The 25,899-nt window shown below is 33.4% G+C and overlaps 1 protein-coding gene across 1 annotated transcript; it reads right to left on the reverse strand.

Moving 5' to 3' along the window:
• Window positions 1-1,781: 1,781 nt before the first annotated feature.
• amd (alpha methyl dopa-resistant) lies at window positions 1,782-25,641 on the reverse strand. The gene is made up of 3 exons (XM_075294137.1): window positions 25,467-25,641; window positions 25,162-25,396; window positions 1,782-3,200 (listed from the first exon to the last, which is right to left on the reverse strand). The coding sequence occupies exons 1-3, from the start codon at window positions 25,544-25,546 to the stop codon at window positions 1,980-1,982; spliced, it is 1,536 nt and encodes a 511-aa protein (XP_075150252.1). The 5' UTR covers window positions 25,547-25,641; the 3' UTR covers window positions 1,782-1,979.
• Between the last annotated feature and the right edge of the window lie 258 nt (window positions 25,642-25,899).

Consider the following 25,899-nt stretch of genomic DNA (forward strand, 5'->3'; position numbering starts at 1 on the left):
TTAACCCAAAGACAGAAGAAGAAGAAAATTCGAAATGAAATAAATTATTCAAAAAGCTTCGACTTCGGTTAATCGGCCTCACAGAAAAGAAGTGAAATCTTGCATTTTTAATGTATGAAATGCTCCAATTAGTAATAAATATTTACTGCTGCAATTATTTATGACACTGTATCACTTTGAATTTCATGTTTTTCGATAAAATAGTCACAATAAATTGCTATTGTGAATCGAAGAAGCGTCACTTTATCCAAATACAATCTGGCAATATCGGCGCGACTTGCACTGATGAGATGTTCTGGATAGAACACCAGTGCAACAATGTTCTGGATAGCCCATACAAATGTTGCATCCAGTGCAAAAAGCAAACAGCCCTATTGTTTTGTGGTTTTTAATTTAGAAATTTATGAAATCTTAACGCAAACGACAGTACATTTGATAGACATATCGACGCAAATTTCATGATATTATGTTGACAGAGATCTCTTGAGCTTCAGTTTTGTTGACAAAACTGCGTCTTCTTTTAGATTGTCTTTCACTGAACAAGAAGGTTAAATCATGGACCCATATGATTAATTTTTTTTTTATTTCGACAAAATTTTAAGATGTCAAAATTATATGTTTATGGTGGTTGTAGCTCTACAAATGGCACTGCATAGCAAATGAATCTAAAACCAACTCACACAGTCATAGCTGGAGAATTATTCTTGATAACATATTCCAGTCCCAAAATACCACACTCATCAGTTTTTAAACTGCATCATGAACTGTTCTTGTCAATAGCTGGCGAAGAGCCAATTGACTGACTTCCATTCTTAACTCTCCTCCTGTGGATCCTATTTTCCCCTTTCGCTTCTATTTAAACAATTAAAAAATATATCGTTACTTTTATATATCTTTACTGATGATACAGATTGATTTTTGATAAAATACTCACCTGTACTTTCGAGTAAGATTATCCTATTTCGTCCTCACGTCTGTCCATGCTCCTTTAAATCCTACATCTTCGAGCTTTTTAGCCATTTCTTGATAGACACACAGAAAAAAAAATTCACGAAAAATTTTCCAATTAAAATTTTAATTGAGTTTTAAAAAATATTCAATTAAAAATTTAATTGAATCAACAATTTTTTTAATTGAAACAAAAATCAATCACAAAAATTAATAGTATCAATTAATTTTTTAATTGGACCAATTAATTTTTTAATTGACCTTCAATTAATTTTTTAATTGATACTATCATTTCTGTGATTGAAGACATTTCAATTAAAAAATTAATTGGATCAATTAATTTCGTGATTGAATCAGAAAAAAAAAATTTTTTGTGTGCATGAGAATTTTTTCTAGTACCGCGCAAATCTTCAATATATTCCTCCCACATGTCTAACAAAACATTCTCCTCCACTGACGACCACACAATACGTTGAGAAGTCCTTTTTCTTGCTAAAATTATGAGTTTTTATAAATAGTAGAAGACAAATGCAACTGCCATATTTTTAAATGAAAATTACGAAATTTTTATCAGTGATGACACTTTGTCTAGAGAAGACACTTAAAATACTCTCAAACAATAAGTTGAGACAAAGTGAAATAGGAACATTTTCCGAAGATGTTAAACATTTTTAAGACGCACGACGTCAAAATTAGTATGGAAAAATGTCAACATCTTTGGCAAATTGATGAAAGATGTTAGATGTATGTAGTGTAAAAAGCCTATTAACCCTCCAATTCCCCATTTTTTGCCATTCAATGTTAACGATCTATCAAAAAAATTTCGTATAGAGTTGTTCCATATTTTACATTTGGATTTATTTTTAGAAATCAGCTGTAGACATCTGATGGTAATAGACCATCTTTAATAGTTTCATTATGATCATAAAGTTTGAAATTAAATTTATTATAGTAGTGAATTTATTAATTATAAATAATTAAATTAAATTTAATAAAATATATATAAAACTATAAATGCTCTAGTCAGGGATTTACTTGGATTTTTCCGATATTGATGACGTCGTTGACAAATTTATATCCTGTGACAACTTCATGCTAATCGTATCAACGTCTGCTTTAACAGACTCTGTAATATCCTTTTCCAAAATCAAATCGAATTGTGTTTTAATTTCATTCCAGGCAAAGTCTACATCTTCCTCCTTGGGATCCATACCACAAATGCAGAAACGTAAGAAGTGTTGACCTCTATGCTTTGCTTGAATCAAATAGATTTTTTTTCTTTCAGTGAGAAGCCCTAAAAGATCTGTGGTCCTTTTGTTGTCACCCTTCGGACGGAAACACACCAAGCCCAAGGTACGTTTAGCAACGATTTCGAAACGTGAATCATTAAGGACATAATTTTCAAAACGTTCAGCCAAAGCCATATGTTTGCGAATATTTGCACGAAGTCCTTCAGCGCCAATGGTGCGGAATGTTATCCAAACTTTGAGAGCACGAAAACGTCGACCCAATGGTATTTGCCAATGTCGGAAATCGGGTATCTTGGATTCTCCCTCGAATTTATGCTTTAGATAAATGGGATCCACATTGAAACTGTCGACCAATTTGTTGGCATCCCTTAGCCACATTGCGGTACAATCAAAATTAACCATTAAAAATTTGTGTAGATTAAAATTCAATGAATCCACCAATTCCAAACCATTTCTAAGTTCAGCGAATTCATCCAAAGCTAAAGCGGAACCGGCGTAGGCAGCATCAACATGAAACCAAAAGTCGTATTTTTTGCAAATAGCGCCCAACGAAGGAATGTCGTCATAAGCACAGGTACCTGTAGTACCCATAGTAGCGACACAAATAAGAGGAAACAGACCCTTGGCTAAATCTTCTTCTATGGCTTTCTCCAACATTTCCCCTTTGAATATAAAGTCATCACCAGTGGGCACTAGACGCATTTTTACAGCCGCCAAAACACCATCTTTCTCTACGCAACTGTTGCTCTGATCACTGGCATAGGCTATTAATTTTCCTCTTATGTTACTTTCACTCATGTCTGGATGTTCCTTTGTCAAGCGCTTAACTGCTTGTTCTCGAGCTGCCATTATTGCCACAAGGATAGATTCGGAAGCTGAACCTTGTATCACACCACCACCAGGTCCCTCATGAGTATGAAGAAATTCTTGAGGCAATTTAAGAAATTTGGCCAACCAGTCCATAACGACGACCTCTAATTCTGTGCATGCTGGACTGGCGATCTGAAAAATAAGAAAAAAATTAAAATAAAAACTTATTATAAAACAAATAAAAATAAAATAAAACACAGAAAAAAAATAAAAAAAAAATTATCAAAATATTAATTGAATCGATATTAGTGATTTATATTACCATTTTTTATTGCAAATTAATTGGATAAAGTAATTTCGTGATTGAAAACAACGAATATTTTTTGGGTGAATTTGAATCCAATCCAATTTCAGAACAATCGGGTAAAAATTGTGGTGTCTAAATGTCCAAGAACTCAAATTCGAGAGATGATTTTGAAAATTGCGAAGCCTAGGAAGTTAAAACAAATTCAACGCAGGTCTTTGTGCACCTAAAGGACCTCCATATCTCTGAATTAGGTAAATCTCATAGGAACTGCGAGCCAAGAAGCCAAATCGGCGCACCTTTTGTTGTCCTAAAATACCTCTAGATTTTGAATTTCAGCCAAATCGGATAAAAAAGGGGTGTCTAGGCGCCCAAGAAATCAAATCGGTCTACATGGGGACTATACCAAAACATGGACCGATACACACCATATTCGGTAGGCATCTATGCGGACGTAATTACCTATGTTATGAATTTCAGACAAATCGGATAAAACCAAGAAGTCAAATCTACACTAATAGAAAAACTTACGTTCCAAAATCGTGAACTGACGGTAACAAAATGAAACGGAAACATTCACAATAAATCAAAACGGAATGTTCACCGTTTCGTCCACGGGCGTTCACGATATCATGAACGGCTTTCGTTTTTCGTTGGCCATGAACAGTTTTAAAATATCGGTTACACGTTGTTATGGCAACTCCGTCGGTTGTGCAATGCGCTAAGGCGACTGCAGGCAATTCAGGTTCGAGTCACGGTAGCGTATTTTTTATACCCTGCGCCACACTGTGGAACAGGGTATTATAAGTTAGTGCATATGTTTGCAACACCCAGAAGGAGACGAGATAGACACATGGTGTCTTTGGCAAAAATGCTTAGGGTGGGCTCCTGAGTCGATATAGCCATGTCCGTCTGTCCGCGAACACATTTTGGTAATCAAAGTCTAGGTCGCAGTTTTAGTCCAATCGACTTCAAATTTGGCACAAGTATGTGTTTTGGCTCAGAATGGAACCCTATTAATTTTGGAAGAAATCGGTTCAGATTTAGATATAGCTCCCATATAAAGGGTGATTCTTTTGAGGTTAGGATTTTCATGCATTAGTATTTGACAGATCACGTGGGATTTCAGACATGGTGTCAAAGAGAAAGATGCTCAGTATGCTATGACATTTCATCATGAATAGACGAACGATCTGCCACAACGTCGAATTTTCAGTGAATGGGCCCTAGAAAAGTTGGCAGAAAATCCGTTTTTTTATCGACAAATTTTGTTCAGCGATGAGGCTCATTTCTGGTTGAATGGCTACGTAAATAAGCAAAATTGCCGCATTTGGAGTGAAGAGCAACCAGAAGCCGTTCAAGAACTGCCCATGCATCCCGAAAAATGCACTGTTTGGTGTGGTTTGTACGCTGGTGGAATCATTGGACCGTATTTTTTCAAAGATGCTGTTGGACGCAACGTTACGGTGAATGGCGATCGCTATCGTTCGATGCTAACAAACTTTTTGTTGCCAAAAATGGAAGAACTGAACTTGGTTGACATGTGGTTTCAACAAGATGGCGCTACATGCCACACAGCTCGCGATTCTATTAGAGGTGTGCACGTGAGTAATAGTTTACTCACGCTCACGCACACTCACGACTGAAAAATCATACTCACGCACACTCACGCACGATATTTTTTTGTAGGACTCACGCTCACGCACACTCACGAAAAGAAAATTTGTACTCACGCACACTCACGCACACTCACGCACACTCACGCACGAAAACGTCGTGACTCATGAAAAATACCGTGACTCACGAAAAATATCGTGACTCACGAAAAATATCGTGACTCACGAATAATTTTATGATTAATTTACCTTACCGAAGTGTCTAAAAACATAAGCATTATTAAAATCGAGATTGCTATTAAACTCTTAACATCCCAGGTGTCACTAAAATTTTAATTGAATTTAACTCTTAAGCGTTTTATGTTGGAGAGCAGGAATATTTTCGTGAGTGTAATTCTTTACTCACGCACACTCACGAAGATATTATTTTCGTGACTCACGCTCACGCACGACATTTTGGTTTGTTAATCACGCTCACGCACACTCACGCTGTTGTCATGAGCGTGACTCACGACTCACGCACGAATCACGAAAATGTTCGTGAGTCACGACAATTTCGTGTCACGTGCACACCTCTAGATTCTATGGCCATTTTGAGGGAAAACTTCGGAGAACAATTCATCTCAAGAAATGGACCGGTAAGTTGGCCACCAAGATCATGCGATTTGACGCCTTTAGACTATTTTTTGTGGGGCTACGTCAAGTCTAAAGTCTACAGAAATAAGCCAGCAACTATTCCAGCTTTGGAAGACAACATTTCCGAAGAAATTCGGGCTATTCCGGCCGAAATGCTCGAAAAAGTTGCCCAAAATTGGACTTTACGAATGGACCACCTAAGACGCAGCCGCGGTCAACATTTAAATGAAATTATCTTCAAAAAGTAAATGTCATGGACCAATCTAACGTTGCAAATAAAGAACCGATGAGATTTTGCAAATTTTATGCGTTTTTTTTAAAAAAAAAGTTATCAAGCTCTTAACAAATCACCCTTTATATTTCGCCCGATATGGACTTATATGGCCCCAGAAGCCAGAGTTTTACCCTAATTTGCTTACAATTTTGCACAAGAAAAACAATTAGTACTATAGTCAAGTGTGCCAAATTTTATTGAAATCGGTTCAGATTTAGATATAGGTCCCATATATGTCGTTCGCCCGATTTACACTCATATGACCACAGTGGCCAATCTTTTACTCCGATTTAATTGAAATTTTGCACAGGGAGCAGAATTAGCATTGTAGCTATGCGTGCCAAATTTGGTTGAAATCGGTTCAGATTTAGATATAGCTTTCGCCCGATTTACACTCATATGACCACAGAGGCCAATTTTTTTCTCCGATTTAGTTGAAATTTTGCACAGGTAGTAGAATTAGCATTGTAGCTATGCGTGCCAAATTTGGTTGAAATCGGTTCAGATTTAGGTATATCTCCCATATATAGCTTTCGCCCGATTTACACTCATATGGCCACAGAGGCCAATTTTAACTCCGATTTAGTTGAAATTTTGCACAGGGAGTAGAATTAGCATTGTAGTAATGCGTGCCAAACTTGGTTGAAATCGGTTTAGATTTAGATATAGCTTTCGCCCGATTTACACTCATATGACCACAGAGGCCAATTTTTTGCTCCGATTTAGTTGAAATTTTGCACAGATAGTATGCGTGCCAAATTTGGTTGAAATCGGTTCAGATTTAGGTATATCTCCCATATATAGCTTTCGCCCGATTTACACTCATATGGCCACAGAGGCCAATTTTTAACTCCGATTTAGTTGAAATTTTGCACAGGGAGTAGAATTAGCATTGTAGTAATGCGTGCCAAACTTGGTTGAAATCGGTTTAGATTTAGATATAGCTCCCATATATATGTTTTTCTGATTTCGACAAAAATGGTCAAAATACCAACATTTTCCTTGTAAAATCGCCACTGCTTAGTCGAAAAGTTGTAAAAATGACTCTAATTTTCCTAAACTTCTAATACATATATATTGAGCGATAAATCGTAAATAAACTTTTGCGAAGTTTCCTTAAAATTGCTTCAGATTTAAATGTTTTCCATATTTTTTTCACTAACATTGTGTTCCACCCTAGTGCATTAGCCGACTTAAATTTTGAGTCTATAGATTTTGTCTATCAAATTCTGTCCAGATCGAGTGATATTTAAATGTATGTATTTGGGACAAACCTTTATATATAGCCCCCAATACATTTGACGGATGTGATATGGTATCGAAAATTTAGATCTACAAAGTGGTGCAGGGTATAATATAGTCGGCCCCGCCCGACTTTAGACTTTCCTTACTTTTTTTTATAAATTCGCAACCATTACATTTTCAGATCATGAACTCTGGTTGTTGTTTTTACAACGCATTTGATCATTGTCATATTGACACCTCCTGTTCTCTGTTTGACACCATATGTGGGTTAATTCACTTTCATGAACGGATCGTTTTGAAATGAGCACGCCGTTCATGATTTTTTCTAACCCATCTTCGAAACTCTGACGATACATTCTCAAAAAAATCCCTTCTGTAACATATACTCTATATATATTTTTGGAATTTGTCCAAACAAAATATTGTTTGCATTGTTCAAACATATTATGTTTACCCTTAGGCATATATATGTTAGGTGCCAATTGGTTCCCTGCCAGCATTTCAAAGTAACGACGAGTTTTGGATATCGTATACGACTGTTTTCGACGTGGTGGGGATTCTCAGAAGTGCCGTCAACTTCAAAAAATGTTGGCAGGGTTACTTCCAGTTTTTTACTTGTTGCAAAATGCCATAAACATACTTGTTGGATTACAAATATCATTCGCCATAGTTAGTTTTTCTTTATATTCTGTCGGTTTCTCTTTCTCAATCCATATATGTTTATAGACAATTTCTAAATTAATATATGATGGCATCGACACATATTATATTTAACAAGTAAGTAAAGTAGAAAGTCGGGCGGGGCCGACTATATCATACCCTAAACCAACCTTACTGAATTAGTAATACAAGCATTTGTGGTGTAACATTGATATAGGTCTGGGAGATAAACCGCAGTTGCATATTTAAGAAAATTACGGGGTAAATGTTTATGGGAGCAATGGCTCAATATGACTATAGCTCATAGTCAGTGTTGCCAGGAAAAATAGTTGATATTGCACCTACGGGGTTAGTATGCCACTAATATTGAGCCCATTATTAAATTATACCCTGAGCACTATGTGGTTTAGGGTATAAAAAGAGAAAATCGCCCAATTATTGTGGGTAATAAATCCAAGTAAAAATCGAGCAATATTCGTATGTAAGTGCTACAAGTACGTATAAATACGATCGGCTAGTACATCAAAATTTGAAATTTGAGTAACATTGGTTAATAAATAAAAGAATTTTGGCCAAATATGGGAAAATCGAGCGATGTATATATATGGAAGCTATATGTAAATCTGAACCAATTTGCATAATATTTTACGGGTTTGATTAATACTTTGTGCAAAATTTGAGTAAGATCAGTTAAGAAATGAGGCATCTATGGTCAAACATACACCCTTACAAAAAATCGCTTCTGTAACATATACTCCCAAACATATTTTGCTTCAAGCATATACATTTTTGGGTATTGCCCAAACATTTATATGTTTGATCTCTTCCAATATATAATATGTTTGAAAGCATATTGGTCTAAACAATATATGTTTGGGTAGTCTAAGTTCCAAACATTTTGTATTTTTGCATCCAAATTCAATAATGTTGTCTTCCAAAAAACAATATGTTATTATGTGAACATATAATATGTTTGGAAGCATTTTGCACCCAAAAATATTATATGCTTAAAAAAATTCTCCCAAAAAATATTGTGCTCAAAATTTTATTCATTTATTTATATATTTACAATCATAATGAATTATGAAAATAAACAGGTAATATAGGTGCTAACAACATAGGTTTTCGACCTGAATGCTCTAAATTTTGTTTCTGCCTAATTGTATATTCCCCCACATCTTTCTCACTTCCACGAGATTTTTTAGTTCTTAGCACTTTTTTCTGTGATACAAACATTGTAGAAGAAATTATTCAATTTTATGTTTTTTTTTATTTTAATTTTACCTTTTGCCGGACGGGTATTCGAACAGCGGACCACACAGTTTGTAAGGATCAAAGAAGTAGCAGATCAATTGCCCAAGGAAAAATAAAATGTTAATTTTGTAATAACAAGCAACAACCACCAACTTAATTCAATATCGCTCCCTGTTAAATAGCGCTCCAAGCTACTAAACACATATATGTTTATAGGCTATTTCTAAATTAATATATGTTTGCATCCAAGCATATTATATTTACAAACATTTTATGTCCCAAACATAATATGTTCTAACATATTAACATATATGTCCCAAACATGTTATGCTAGTTTATGAACATTATATGCTTGCACTCAAAAATATTGTGTTTAAAAATTTGTGTTCCAAACATATAATGTTTATAGCCAAATATATGAAAAACAGTCTTTTTCATCCGTGTAAGGTTATTAACATAGGGGCAAATTTGTCAAAATCGGGCGATACATATATGGGAGCTATATCTACATCTGAACCGATTTCGATGAAATTTTGCACATACAGTTAGTGCTATAGAATATTACATGTGGCCAACTTTGAGTACTATCGGTTGATAAATAAGGGTTTTATAGCAAAATTTAGAAAAATCGGGCGATTTGGATGAAATTTTGCAGACTTGAAGAGCGATGAAAAAGATTATTTTTTGCCAAATTTGGTGACGATCCGTTTGTAAAACAGCGCAACGTACCCCATTTGTCGAAATCGGGCGATACATATATATGGGAGCAATATCTAAATTTGATCCGATTTCTTCCAAATTCAATAGCGTTCGTCCTTGTGCCCAAAAAACTCCCTGTACCAAATTTCATCAAAATCGGTTAATAATTGAGACCGGAATCCTGTGAACAACAAATACATGGACAGACGGACGGACACCAAGCGCTAGATCTACTCAGGAGGTGATTCTGAGTCTATCGGTATATATTTTATGGGGTCTAAAATCAATATTTCTGGTAGGCACATTTTTTGGCAGATCAAACTTATTACACTCTGACCACTATCTGGTTTAGGGTATAAAAATATGTTATGTCCCAAACATAATATGTTCTAATATATTAACATATATGTCCCAAAGATGTTATGCTACTTTATGAGCATTATATGCTTGCACTTAAAAATAATGTGCTAATAATTTGAGTTCAAACCATATAATTTTTACACCGAAAAAATAGTTTTTTTCGTCTTTAGATTGAAAGATTTGGTCCATCTCTATAAGATCATGTGCATGAAAAGTAATGACTTAGGAAGAACTTCAAAATTTTTGAAAAAATACTTTGGGGATTTGTTGAAAAAATAGAATCGAAGTACTAACCCCAAAAAAACTTTAAACCAAAGATACTAAATCCCCAAAATAAGTCTAAGCCTATATTTGAAGTTTTTTATCTTAAACCTAAAGATTCAATATTTCAGTTAATTTAAGGACGATTTCTTTAAATCAAAAATGTGTTTCTTTACTTTAAAGAATATTTGTCCTAGTTCAAACACATACACCCTCAAAAAAAATCGCTTCTTTAACATATGTTCCAAACATATTTTGCAGGAAGCACATATAATATTGGGTACTGCCGAAACATTAATATGTTTGTTTTATGTGAACATATTATATGTTTGGAAGCATTTTGAGCTCAAAAATATTATATGCTTGGAAGAATTTTTCCCAAAGACGATTGTGCTCATTGCCTAACATATTCGTAATTTTCACTTTCACGAAATATTTTAGTTCTTGGCACCTTTTTATACCCACCACCATAGAATGGTGACGGGGGTATAATAAGTTTGTCATTCCGTTTGTAACACATCGAAATATCGATTTCCGACTATATAAAGTATATATATTCTTGATCAGGGAGAAATTCTAAGACGATATAACGATGTCCGTCTGTCTGTCTGTCTGTCTGTCTGTTGTAATCACGCTACAGTCTTCAATAATGAAGCAATCGTTCTGAAATTTTGCACAAGCTCGTCTTTTGTCTGCAGGCAGGTCAAGTTCGAAGATGGGCTATATCGGTCCAGGTTTTGATATAGTCCCCATATAAACCGACCTCCCGATTTGGGGTCTTGGGCTTATAGAAATCGTAGTTTTTATCCAATTTGCCTGAAATTTGAAATCTGGAGGTATTTTATGAACATAAAGAGGTGTGCCAAAAATGGTGAGTATCGGTTCACGTTTTGGTATAGCCCCCATGTAGACCGATCTCCCGATTTTACTTCTTGGGCTTATAGAAACCGCAGTTTTTATTCAATTTATCTGAAATTAGAAATTTAGAGGTATTGTAGGACCATAAAGAGATGTGCCGAAAATGGTGAGTATCGGTCCATATTTTGGTATAGCCCCAATATAGATCGATTTCCCAATTTTACTTCTTGGGCTTCTAGAATCCGAAGTTTTTATCCTATTTGCCTGAAATTGGAAATCTAGAGGTATTTTCGGGTCACAAAGAGGTGTGCCGAAAATGGTGAGTATCGGTCCATATTTTAGTATAGCCCCCATAAGAACGATCTCCCGATTTAACTCCTTGGGTTTCTAGAAACCGTAGTTTTTATCTGATATGCCTGAAATTGTAAATATTCTGGTATTTTAGGCTCACAAAAACGTGTATCGGATTAAGTTTTTATCGGTCCATTTGGTAATACCTCCATATAGACCGACTTCACTTCTTGAGGGTGTAGAAGGCGCACTGATCATGAAAATTGCTTGAAACTCAATGTAAAATTTCCAGATTATACTTCTACAGATTTAAGATTTCAAATCAAGACGTTATTTTATAATTTTCTTGCACACTTAGAAGAGATGTTAATGATTCCTCTAAAACTCAAACAAAAATGGTTCTTATAAATCCAGAATCTGATATAGTCTTCATAGGTAAAATCTTTAAATTTATCTTCGGGAAGTGTCCTCAAGTCCTCAAGCCCTCCTGAAATTTCAAAGGAAACCCTAATATTTGGTTCATGGTGGTGGGTATTTAAGATTCGGCCCGGCCGAACTTACTGCTGTATATACTTGTTCTCTAATACAAATAATGTTGAAGAAATTATTCACTTTTATAAATTTTTTTAAATTTTACCTTTCTCCTGCACGGAGAATCGAACCGAGGACCATACAGTTTGTAAGCCAACACACTATCCACTGGGCTACGTAGCTGTTATGGTCACCAGCAGATAATTATCGTTATAAGTTACATTTATATAGCATAGTTTGCAGCGCCCACGAACCCATGCAAACATAACATTATTTAACAGAAACATACATTTGTTTGCCACGTGGAGCAGTGGTTAGCATGTCTGCCTTGCATGCAAAGGGTCGTGGCTTCAATCCCTGCTCCGACCGTGTTTTTTTTTTAATTTACACATTTATATTTATAGTATATTAAATTTTTATTATGAAACTTCGAAATGTGGGTTATTAAAGATTTATAGTCAGTAACAATGCTTGATATAAACGAAATTGACTGATTTTTGAATAAAATATTATTTTATTATTGCAAAAATAACAATTTTGTAACAAAAAACTGTTTTTGGTACAAAACTTTAAAATTTGGAAGGAATTCAAAAACTCTAACAAAAGAAGAACGTGGAGTCGAGTATAAACATACATAAATAATTTTATAATATAAACGTAAATTTATTTAGGCGTGAACAGTTTTTTACTAGCAATTAACACCATCGCTCTAAAATGCCTTTTATTTTTCTTTAATAATTCATTTTAAAGAAAATAAACTTTTTAAATTGTTTTAGCTGTAAAACTCGAACTTAATGCCCGCTTTTATATTTGAAGGTGTCCGTCAACTCTTCGTGGACTACTTATTAATAAAGAGGAACTAAACTTTGTTTTTATACATTTTACTGTGTAATTTTTCACTATTTCCTCCTTATTACATTTTACTGTCCCAACTCTAAAAAGAATATAGTGCACTTTCGTTATTTTTATGAAGACCCCCGATTTCTTTCAACGAACCAAAAAAAAAATTGTGCCCATAATGCCAAAATGATAAACAAAACACATGTCCACACATACATAAAATGCTGCTCTCAAGGCGAAAACATATGCTGTTTGTTTTTCAAATGTCTATTCTCTTTATTCAAATTAAATAATATTTAGACTTAAGCATATCAAATTGTTGGCCTTATCATAAAACAGTTTTCCGAAACAACATACAAGCGGTTATTTTTATGAAACATTCATGCCCCAAACATAATATATTCTAACATATTAACATATGTGTCCCAAACATTTAGTGTTAGTTTAGGAACATTAAATGTTTGCACTTAAATATATTGTGTTTAAAAATTGTGCCCGAAACACATTTTGTTTATATCGGAACATATGAAAAACATATTTTTTAACAGTGTACGACTCTAATGGAGGGACGCAAATTTTCAAAATTTGTGATAAACCACTTACTTGATTTTGCTGACACTATTCACAGTTTTTTTTAGCAAACATGGAAGATGTAATGATGACACAGTCAAAAAAAGCTTACTTGTATCCAAAGATTTTGACCTTCCCTTAAGGATTTTGGTATTGATTCCTATCCAAAGATGCGGGTTATTTAAAATAAGGACATTTTTTGCGACATATCTGGCTTTAAATCTAGGATCTATAGAATTAAAATTAGGATACAGATTTCATTTATCGAATTTTAATTCTATTTATATATATTAATAAAGTATATTAATAAAGGATACTTCTTATTTCCACAAAAAAATTAAACCAAAGATGCTAAATCACCAAAATAAGTCTTAGCCTATATTTGAAGCGTTTTTATCTTAAATCTAAAGATTCAATATTTCAGTTAATTTTTAAATCAAAAATGTGTTTCTTTACTTTAAAATAAGTAAGGAAAGACTAAAGTTGGGCGGGGCCGACTATATTATACCCTGCACCACTTTGTAGATCTAAATTTTCGATACCATATCACATCCGTCAAATGTGTTGGGTGCTATATATAAACGTTTGTCCCAAATACATACATTTAAATATCACTCGATCTGGACAGAATTTGATAGACAAAATCTATAGACTCAAAATTTAAGTCGGCTAATGCACTAGGGTGGAACACAATGTTAGTGAAAAAAATATGGAAAACATTTAAATCTGAAGCAATTTTAAGGAAACTTCGCTAAAGTTTATTTATGATTTATCGCTCTATATATATGTATTAGAAGTTTAGGAAAATTTGTCATTTTTACAACTCTTCGACTATGCAATGGCGATTTTGCAAGGAAAATGTTGGTATTTTGATAATTTTTGTCGAAACCAGAAAAACATATATATGGGAGCAATATCTAAATCTGAATCGATTTCAATAAAATTTGGCACACTTGACTACACTACGAATTGTACTCCTAGTGCAAAATTTCAACCAAATTGGGATAAAACTCTGGCTTCCGGGACCATATTAGTCCATATCGGGCGAAAGATATATATGGGAGCTATATCTAAATCTGGACCGATTTCAATAAAATTTGGCACAATTGATTATAGTACTAATTGTTCTTCTTGTGCAAAATTTTAAGCAAATTAGGGTAAAACTCTGGCTTCTGGGTCCATATAAGTGTATATCGGGCGAAATATATATTTGGAAGCTATATCGAAATCTGAACCGATTTCTTCCAAAATCAATAGGGTTCTATTTTGACCCAAAACAGAAACTTATGTGTTCACAGACAGACGGACAGACTGACATTGCTAGATCGACTCAGGGACCCACCCTGAGCATTATTGCCAAAGACACCATGTGTCTATCTCGTCTCCTTCTGGGTGTTGCAAATATATGCACTAACTTATAATACCCTATTCCACAGTGTGGCGCAGGGTATAAAAATTGCTTTAGTTCAAAAGGTAGAATTACATGCCATGCGTTCAATGCGTACAATGCATCCGATGATTGAAGAGTTGACATTTCTCTTTAAAATCAAAAGCCCGAATAGTCTGTCGCAAACAGAAAAAATCAACCCTTCCATCAACGCACGGATTGACGCATGGTGTGTAATTCAACCTAAAGACATACGACCTCAATGGAGGGACGCAAATTTTCAAAATTTGTATCCTAAATTTAATACAAAAAAAAAAATTAAAGCAAAGATATAAAGTTTATAATCTTAACTTTAACTAAACTTTCATTATTTTAAAGAAATTTGTCCTTAATATCCTGGAAATTATGCACCCTAAAATTTAGGTAATCTTTAATATCGCGTAAATATTTTTTCAGTCTAAATATCTGCGATAAACCACTAAGGTGATTTTGCTGATATTATTTATTGTTTGTAACAAACATGGAGGAAATAATGATGACAGGAAAAAATGGTTCCGTATAGATAATTTACACTATAATATCATAATATTACAAATAACAAATTTCTAATAGAGTATCGTGTCTGACCCCATAGGGGTTGTCAAATTTACATATTTTGAACTTTGTAAACCTTACAATTTATTACTAACACACATTGCATAGACAACCCGTACATATTTGCATTCAAACTATTTCTGTCGCCTTTACCGTTAAATCGGAATACATTTGAATATAAAATACGGTGTTATCTCTCACAGATCATCGGAAAGAAGTTGTCAATGGTTTGAAATATTTCAAAAATAATCAAAACATATAAAGATTGCCAAAAATTAATTTATAACAAAAATATTACTTAACATAAGTAGGCAGATAACAGCTATCGCAGGTGTATTATAACACTGCACAAAACATAACAACGATAACAAGAAGAAACAAATAAAAGTGTGAAAAACGCGCCCAACACCACCAACAAACAATGAAATGAGATTTATTGATTTATCGAACTATTTTAACTGGGTCCCAAAAATATTGAAAACTCGTTTTACTGCAGGTGAAAGTGATGTGTCTGTTAATAAAGAGATGAGTTTTGATGGTCAAATTCACAGGTTGATTGGTGTGAACTCTTGTTTACAACAAGAACGAAATCATAGTACACCCAAAGAAATATGTTACACCCAAACAAAAGTTTTATCTTAGAAAATTTTAATTAAAATATTTTATTAATTGCAACATGATACAAATAAGTTAATACTTTATATAAAAGTGAACAAAATTTATTATAAAGGGTGATTCTTTTGAGGTTAGGATTTTCATGCATTAGTATTTGACAGATCACGTGGGATTTCAGACATGGTGTCAAAGAGAAAGATGCTCAGTATGCTTTGACATTTCATCATGAATAGACTTACGATCTGCCACAACGTCGAATTTTCAGTGAATGGGCCCTAGAAAAGTTGGCAGAAAATCCGCTTTTTTATCGACAAATTTTGTTCAGCGATGAGGCTCATTTCTGGTTGAATGGCTACGTAAATAAGCAAAATTGCCGCATTTGGAGTGAAGAGCAACCAGAAGCCGTTCAAGAACTGCCCATGCATCCCGAAAAATGCACTGTTTGGTGTGGTTTGTACGCTGGTGGAATCATTGGACCGTATTTTTTCAAAGATGCTGTTGGACGCAACGTTACGGTGAATGGCGATCGCTATCGTTCGATGCTAACAAACTTTTTGTTGCCAAAAATGGAAGAACTGAACTTGGTTGACATGTGGTTTCAACAAGATGGCGCTACATGCCACACAGCTCGCGATTCTATGGCCATTTTGAGGGAAAACTTCGGAGAACAATTCATCTCAAGAAATGGACCGGTAAGTTGGCCACCAAGATCATGCGATTTGACGCCTTTAGACTATTTTTTGTGGGGCTACGTCAAGTCTAAAGTCTACAGAAATAAGCCAGCAACTATTCCAGCTTTGGAAGACAACATTTCCGAAGAAATTCGGGCTATTCCGGCCGAAATGCTCGAAAAAGTTGCCCAAAATTGGACTTTCCGAATGGACCACCTAAGACGCAGCCGTGGTCAACATTTAAATGAAATTATCTTCAAAAAGTAAATGTCATGGACCAATCTAACGTTTCAAATAAAGAACCGATGAGATTTTGCAAATTTTATGCGTTTTTTTTTAAAAAAAAGTTATCAAGCTCTTAACAAATCACCCTTTAAATACACCGAAAAAAAAGTAAATTGTTTTATCGGAAGAATGAACTACCTCGCGCGAAAAATGAACTATTTTGTACTCCATGTTTTGAGATTTCCACGAAGTGTTGTTAAAACCAGGAAAATTTAGTACCATGTTGCATTTTTTAACTGCACTTCATACCATAAAAAATGAACTAAAATAAAGAAGAAAATCATTGGCGCCAAATCATGACCATTTTAACCATACAGTAGTTCATTCTTACTATTTTTGGGAATCGTACGAAAATGTTCCTTTGCTTTAGTTCATATTGAACTTCCGTGTACAGCCATTAAACTTTATACCCAAATTTAGTTCATAAAATGTTTGAGGCATGCTTAAAAAAAGTAAAATTTCTTTAAGCTGTGGAAAATGTCGAAAAAATAACTACATTTAACTACTAGCAAATAATTTTTTTCCAATAATTGTATGATCGTAGTCATAAGGAAAAACATCTGTGATATTTTAATTTAGTTTTGTAATTATTTTTGAAGTTATTTGAAATATTTGTTTAATGTCGTGGTGTTCCTGTGCCGTTGCTTTTTACAATTTAAAATTAATTTAAAAAAATATGACAAAACACTAAATATTTCAATAAAAATATCATCCCAGAAGAAGTTGGATATCACCAACGAAACGTCGGATGTAATATAAAATAAAGTCTAAAAATAACCAAAAATCAAGAATAAGAAGGTCGTACAAAAAAATTTAACAACAAAAATAAGTTAAATTTAGCGTTAGTTTTACTACGGAAATTTTTTTCTGTGTAATAATTTTTTTTTCAGCTGATTAAATAAAATTCATATTTTAAGGAAACAATTGGAGTTAAAATTATTAATATGTGTTTACCTTAAAAAATGTTAATGTCAGGCACAATTTAAGTAAAATTTACTCATATTAGAAAATTATAAACCCAATTTAAGTAGGATAAAATTAGTTTAGAAAAATATGAACTATGATTTCGAATTTAGTAAAATTGCCTACTACTTTAGTATAAATTGTTTTTCTCATATTTAATTCATGTCATTATAGTGGGCAAAAACTTATTAAAATAATAAAATGTTTCTTACAGTTGGCAAAATTTAACAAAAAAAAATAATTTTCATGAATTAAAATACAATTAAAAGGGCTATAGAAATTTTCATTTATTTTTTTCTGCAGGTAGTAGTCACAGCATATAAACCTGCCAAAACTCCAAAAACTCTGCTGAAAAAGCGAAAGCAGCTACTTTTTGTTGAAATAGCAAACATTGTCTGCTAAACTATGTTTTAGTTTGAGTGAAACAATTCTACAACAAGTATATACGGCCGTAAGTTCGGCCAAGCAGAAGCTTATGTACCCTCCACCATGGATAGCGATCCACAATCGAATTACTTGGGTTGCGGTAACACTTGCCGATGGCAAGGTATCTTAAAACTTCCTAACACCGTCTTCTAAATTGTAAGATAGTCCATACGTGGTATATATTAAACTAAAACAAGTATATACGGCCGTAAGTTCGACCAGACCGAATCTTATGTACCCTCCACCATGGATTGCGTAGAAACTTCTACGAAAGACTGTCATTCACAATCGAATTAAATACTTGGGTTGTGGTATCTTAAAACTTCTTAACATCGTTTTCTAAATTGTGAGTTAGCCCATACGTGGTATATATTAGACAAAAAAGTTATGTATAGTTAAGTCTACAAATAATTACGAATCGATATGGACTTTTTGCACGGTACGTAGAGAGCCAGAATTGAAATACGGGTGTCGCTTATATGGTGGCTATATAGAATTATGCACTTGATATGGACCAATTTTTGTGTGATTGGGGATCGATTTATCTGAGGGCTATATATAACTATAGACCGATATGAACCTAGTTAGGCATGGTTGTTAACGGCCATATATATACTAGCACAATGTACCAAATTTCAACTCACTCGGATGAAATTTGCTCCTCCAAGAGGCTCCAAAACCAAATCTCGGGATCGGTTTATATGGGGGCTATATATGATTATGGACTGATATGGACCATTTTGGCATGGTTGTTAAATATCATATACTACCACCACGTACCAAAATTTCAACCAGATCGGATGAATTTTGCTTCTCCAAAAGGCACCGGAGGTCAAATCTGGGGATCAGTTTATATGGGGGCTATATATAATTATGGACTGATATGAACCAATTCCTGCATGGTTGTTGGATACCATATACTAACATCACGTACCAAATTTCAACTGAATCGGATGAATTTTGCTCTTCCAAGGGGCTCCGGAGGTCAAATCTGGGGATCGGTTTATATGGGGGCTATATATAATTATGGACCAATATTTGCATGGTTGTTAGAGACCATATACTAACACCATGTACCAAATTTCAGCCGGATCGGATGAAATTTGCTTCTCTTAGAGTCTCCACAAGCCAAATCGGGGGATCGGTTTATATGGGGGCTATATATAATTATGGACCGATGTGGACCAATTTTTGGATGGTTGTTAGAGAACATATACTCACACTATGTACCAAATTTCAGCCAGATCGGATGAAATTTGCATTTCTTAGAGGCTCCGCAAGCCAAATCGGTTTATATGGGGGCTACATATAATTATGAACCGATGTGGACCAATTTGTGCATGGTTGTTAGAGACCATATGCTGACACTATGTACCAAATTTCAGCCGGATCGGATGAAATTTGCTTCTCTTAGAGGCCTCGCAAGCCAAATTTGGGTGTCCGTTTATATGAGGGCTATACGTAAAAGTGGACCGATATGGCCCATTTGCAATACCATCCGACCTACATCAATAACAACTATTGTGCCAAGTTTCAAGTCGATAGCTTGTTTCGTTCGGAAGTTAGCGTGATTTCAACAGACGGACGGACATGCTCAGATCGACTCAGAATTTCACCACGACCCAGAATATATATACTTTATGGGGTCTTAGAGCAATATTTCGATGTGTTGCAAACGGAATGACAAAGTTAATATACCCCCCATCCTATGGTGGAGGGTATAAAAAAGTCTGATTAAATTGACAAAATTTTCTATAGAAATAAACTTTGACAAAATTTTATATAGAAATAAAATTTTGACAACATTTTCTATAGAAATACAATTTTAACAAAATTTTCTATAGAAATAAGAGTTTGACAAAATTTTCTACATTTTCTTTTGTTGAACCAACCAGATTGTTCCAAAAACATTAACAGACTGCTTAAGTTAACGTTTTCCAGGTCAGCCAGTAATCTAAAGCTATATGCCTCTAAAATTCGCTTACGGCTTACACAAGATTCCTTTTCCTCCGCATCATGACAGCTCATACAATAGTCATTATACTTCGCACCAACATTACTTCTCAGGTAATTAGCCACATCTCTTATTGCTAATATTTCAGCTCGAGTAGCAACCATGATTATGAACTGATATGGACGAATTTTTGGGTGATTGGGGATCGGTTATATATAACTATAGACCGATATGAACCAATTTTTGCATGGTTGTTAGCGGCCATATACTAACACCACGTTCCAAATTTCAAATTCCTCCAAGAGGCTCCGGAGGTCAAATCTGGGGAACGGTTTATATGGGGGCTATACCTAAAACTGGTCCAATATAGCCCATATACAATACCATCCGACCTACATCAATAACAACTACTTATGCCAAATTTCAAGTCGATAGCTTGTTTCGGTAGGAAGTTAGCGTGATTTCAACAGACGGACGGACGGATATGCTTAGATTGACTCAGAATTTCACCACGACCCACAATATATATATATATGGGGTTTTAGAGCAATATTTCGATGTGTTACAAAGATGTGACAAAGATTATACAACCCCTATGGTGGAGGGTATAAAAATGAGCGTAACATTATAAAGCAGTATATTAAGAACAGGTCTTGTATGTGCTCAGAAATCTGAATGCTTCTTAAATTAACAACAAATAAAATGTTTTCTGATTGCATTTAGGAGTTTTTCAGCATATTAGAAGGCAGGAAAATACAAAAGAAGCACTATATTTGTTTCATCAAAATACTTTGGGTAATATTTTAAAATCTGAAACTTTTACGAATTGTAGTTCAATAGAACATGAAGTAGAAACATATAAAAACAGACACTGACTGTTGTTTTTAGCAGACATTTTTCCATGAGTGCAGGAAGAATTTTTTGAATTCAATGAATGTATTTGTTTCGGAACAATGCACATTGATTAAATTACAGTAGTTCCTAATGGTGCACTGGTAGAAAAAGTTTCGTTATATTAATGAAATGTGTCATTAAAATTGAGCCAATGAAACAAATTCATTGATATAACGAAATTTTTCGTTATTATAACGAATTTTCTGTTAGTCAACGAAACGTTTCGTACTATTAACGAACATTTTCATTGTCTTAATGAAAATGTTTCGTCATATCAATGAAAAATTTTCGTTGGCTCAATTTTAATGAAATTTTCTTTGTGTGTGTTTGAAGCTGATAGCGGTATATTTTTTTGTCAAAAATAAAAAGTTGAATTTGAGTTTTGGTAATCATCAAATTCGACTAATTTTATTTTAAACGTGTATTTGAGACATTTTCACAATTTTTTCGAATAAGCAGTGATGATTTTACAAGGCAATGGGCTAAATTTCGCCAAGATAGGATGTTCATTAAGTGAACCCACACTCAAAAAAAAGGGAACTCTCTATTTCACTAAAGCCATATTAACTTTATATTAGTTCATAGAATCATTATGTTTGGAAAAAGTTTATTTTAGTCAAATAATTTTTTGCGTATGTTAGTTAAATGAACTAAAACACGGGAAAAGGTTATACACAAATAAAGCATAATTTCGCATATTCCTAATTTCGTATTTCTTACAAAATAGTTCATTATTTCTTTAAATTTGTTAATTTTACCAAAAATGTGTCCATCGTGAACTTCGTATGTCACTAAAGACATTCTTGCAATTTTGAACTCCAAGATTTCTCTTAAAACTACAAAATTTTCTTTAACTACTGAAAAAATTTAGTTATGTCTAATAAATTTTCTTGAATTTGTCGAAAAATATTTACTTATTTTTGCCATATCGGAGTGATGCCAGCGCTTGTAATACCGTTTAGTTAAAATTTTCTAAAAAAGTTCCAAATTTTCTAAAATTAATCGAAAGTTATCTTTCCTGGTGGGTTCACTGTTTTTTCAGTGCACCAGAAACGAAAATTTGGGTTAAATATAAAAAATTAGGTTAATTTTGAAAAATTGACAAAACTATAACAAACGCAGATGTCACGCCGATTTTACATAAATAAGTAAATATATTTCCACAAATTCAAAAAAAAAAAAAAATTATCTTAGACATAATTATTTACTTCCAAATGTTAAAGAAAATTTCGTATTTTGAAGAAAAAAATTGGATGTGAAAATTGCAAAAAAGTCTTTGGTACCATTTGAAGTTCATGATGGTCGCATTATTGGTAAAATTTACAAATTTTAAGAAATTCTGAACTGTTTTCTTTTACAAGTGAAACAAAATTGTAGACAAATATTTACTTAGTTTTGTCCTATCGGCTTCTTTTATACAGATTAGTTATTTTTTTTAAATGAGCGTTTCCCTTCCTGCACTCAGAAAAAGTTTACTTGGAAGATTTTGACCTTCCCTTAAGGATTTTGGTATTGATTCCGAGCCAAATCAATACCACCTTTAAAATAAAGGAATTTTTTAGCGACCTATCTGGCTTTAAATCTAGGACCAATAAAATTGAAATTAGGATACAGATCTCATTTTCATTCTCTTTTCGCGGTTTATTAATAAAGGTACTCACGTACAAACAAATGTTAGTTTAAAAATCCAAATTATAAGGGATACTTAAAAGTAAAAAATGTTTGCTTAATTCCAAAAATAAAAACTTTAAACCAAAGACGCTAAATCCTCAAAATAAGTCTTAGACTATATTTGAAGCGTTTTTATCTTAAATCTAAAGTTTCAGTATTTCAGTTAATTTAAGGACAATATCTTTAAATCAAAAATGTGTTTCTTTACTTTAAGGAAAATTAGCCTTAGTTCAAAGACATGGGGCTTTAACGGAGGGACGCAAATTTACAAAATCTGTATCCTAAATTTAATGAAAAAAAAATTGAAGCAAAGATTATAAACTTTATTTTAATTAAAATCTCATTATTTTAAAGAAATTTGTCCTTACATTTTCTAAATTTCGCATCCTAAATTTTAGGTTACGTAATCTTTAATATAACGTAAATATTTTTTTCAGTGTGTTGGAATCACTTTTTTATGTGTGCTGATCACACTCAACGTAAATCATGAATTAGTTTATTTTATTATTCTTCATTTTATTATTTTTTTTAATAAAATAAGTGTTTAAGATTCATTATACCACACTGTGAAACAGGAGATAGACACAAGGTGTCTTTGGCAATATTGCTCAGGATCGGCTCCTGAGTCGATAATCAAAGCCCAGGTCGCAGTTTTAGTCCAATCGACTTTAGTAGTGTAGTCAAGTGTGCTAAATTTTACTGAAATCGGTTCAGAAGTAGATATAGCTCCCATATATCTTTCGCCGATATGGACTTATATGGCCCCAGAAGCTAGAGTTTTACCCTGATTGCAATTAGAATTATCGTCAAGTGTGCTATATTTGATTGAAATCGCCCACATTTTCCTTGTAAAATTGCCACTGTTAAGAGGAAAAATTGGAAAAATTTCTTAAAATCAAATTTTGCTATACATGCCCAAACAATACACTCAAAAAAGTGAACTCTCTATTTCACTAAAGCCAATTTAACTTTATTTTAGTTCATGGTATTATTATGTTTGGAGAAAGTTTCCTTTACTCTAATATTTTTTTGCGTACTTTAGTTATATTAACTAAAACCGAGGAAAAATAAACACAAATGAAACATAAAGATTAACTAAATTCGTGTCTTCCACAAAATAGTTCAGTATTTCTTTAAATTTGTAAAATTTACTACAAATGCGTTCACCATGAACTTCGTATGTCGCTAAAGACATTCTTGCAATTTTTAACTCAAATTTTTTCCTTCTCACTACAAAATTATCTTTAGCAAGTGAAAAAACTTAATTACGTCTAATAAATTTTCTTGAATTTGACGAAAAATATTTAGCTATTTTTATGATATCGGCGTGATGGCAGCGTTTGTAATACTGTTTAGTTAACATTTTCTAAAATTATTCAAATTTTCTAAACTTAACCGAAAGTTTTCTTCTCGGTGGATTCACTGTTTTTACAGTGTAGACATATAGAACCTAATAAATTGAGATGGTATCGAAAATGTGGATCCACAAATTGGTGCAAGTTATAAAGGAGTCTGTCCCGCCCCACTTTGGACTTTCCTTACTTGTTTTAATTTATTTTTATTTTTTCGGTTTTAATCGTCTATGCGGCTTTAGAAAAAATAAACTTAGTAAGCCAAAGTTAATTTTTTGAAAACAAAAAAGAAACGTAAAACGTAGAAAATTTTAACATTTTACTGATTGCAACATGATGCAAACAAGTTAATAAGTTTTGTCAAATTGAATTTTTGTCAAAAAATTTTCTGTTGTGTGAGAAATTGAAGGAAAAAATTGGAGTTAACATTTGTTAAAATATGTTTAGAGCCCGATGTATGAGGCTCACTTAGACTATTCAGCCCATTGTGATACCACAGTAGTGAACTTCTCTCTTTAGAGCTATATGAAGTTCAAGACAGACACAATTTAAGAAAAATTTACACAATTTATGAACTCAGCTTAAATATACTTCACCCATTTTAGAAAAATATGAATTATTTTCAAATTTAAAATCGTGTACTTCCTTTGTATACGACTAGTTTTCTCATTTTTAGTTCACGTCATTAAGGTATGCACAAATAAATCGGATATAAAAAATTTAATTGGTTTTTTCTGGGGGTACGAAAAAATTCTTCTTAGTTTAGTAACGGATTTTTTCTGTGTAGAGAAGGAATAAAATATATCGAACACGCACACCTCTGGTTAGTCAAAGAGAAACCTTTTCCAAATACTTAAAAATTTGACTTTTTTAAATTCAGAAAAATCTTCCAATAATTCCTTGATTATAATTTTTAAATCCATAAATGAAATAAAAACATACCCAACTGAAACCTATGACACTGAATCCATTGCATAGCATATCCCCAACCATGGCTGGAAACGAAGAAGCTGTAGGATAAAATGCATGCATATTTGGAGATTGCCAATGGGTTACACCTGGCTTAATAATCTCATCCACATCCTTTAGGACATCTTTCCAATTTTCCGACGTCTCTGGCATATCCTTCGGTAAACGATCATAAAGATAGCCAGGTTCAACCGAGGGTAGAATATCACTTTAAGAAAGAATACAATTTATTTTATCAATATTTGTTCGTAGTATCGCCAGCAAAATCATAACACTACCAGTCTCTTATATTTTCCATATAATCGGCCACATAATCCACTGCTGCTTTACCAAATTCCCTAAAGGTTTTAGCATCCATTTCGAGAGTCTTTTGTTTAACTTTCTTTTAGTAATATTTGTTTGTTTTTTTGTTTTGTTAACAATTTTCTTTGAACTGATGGGTCTTCACTTGAACGCGACTACTGAGAAACTACTGAGGTTTTTACTTGCGACCTTCAGTTTTATAAAGAGAACGTCCGATTTTTGGTAAAGAGAAAGAGTATGAGAAAAAACAGGTAGTAGATGATATGGTTATTGAAAATTCAATTTTCTCTAGTACGAGAGCATAACAAAGACATATTAACTATGGTGTAGATGGCAAACATAACGTGAATAAACACGAGTAACATTCTTATAGGGATAATTTATACACAGAAAAAAATGCTTTCGTAC

Source organism: Haematobia irritans, chromosome 2, assembly GCF_050003625.1.
Source record: "Haematobia irritans isolate KBUSLIRL chromosome 2, ASM5000362v1, whole genome shotgun sequence".
NCBI lineage: Eukaryota > Metazoa > Arthropoda > Insecta > Diptera > Muscidae > Haematobia > Haematobia irritans.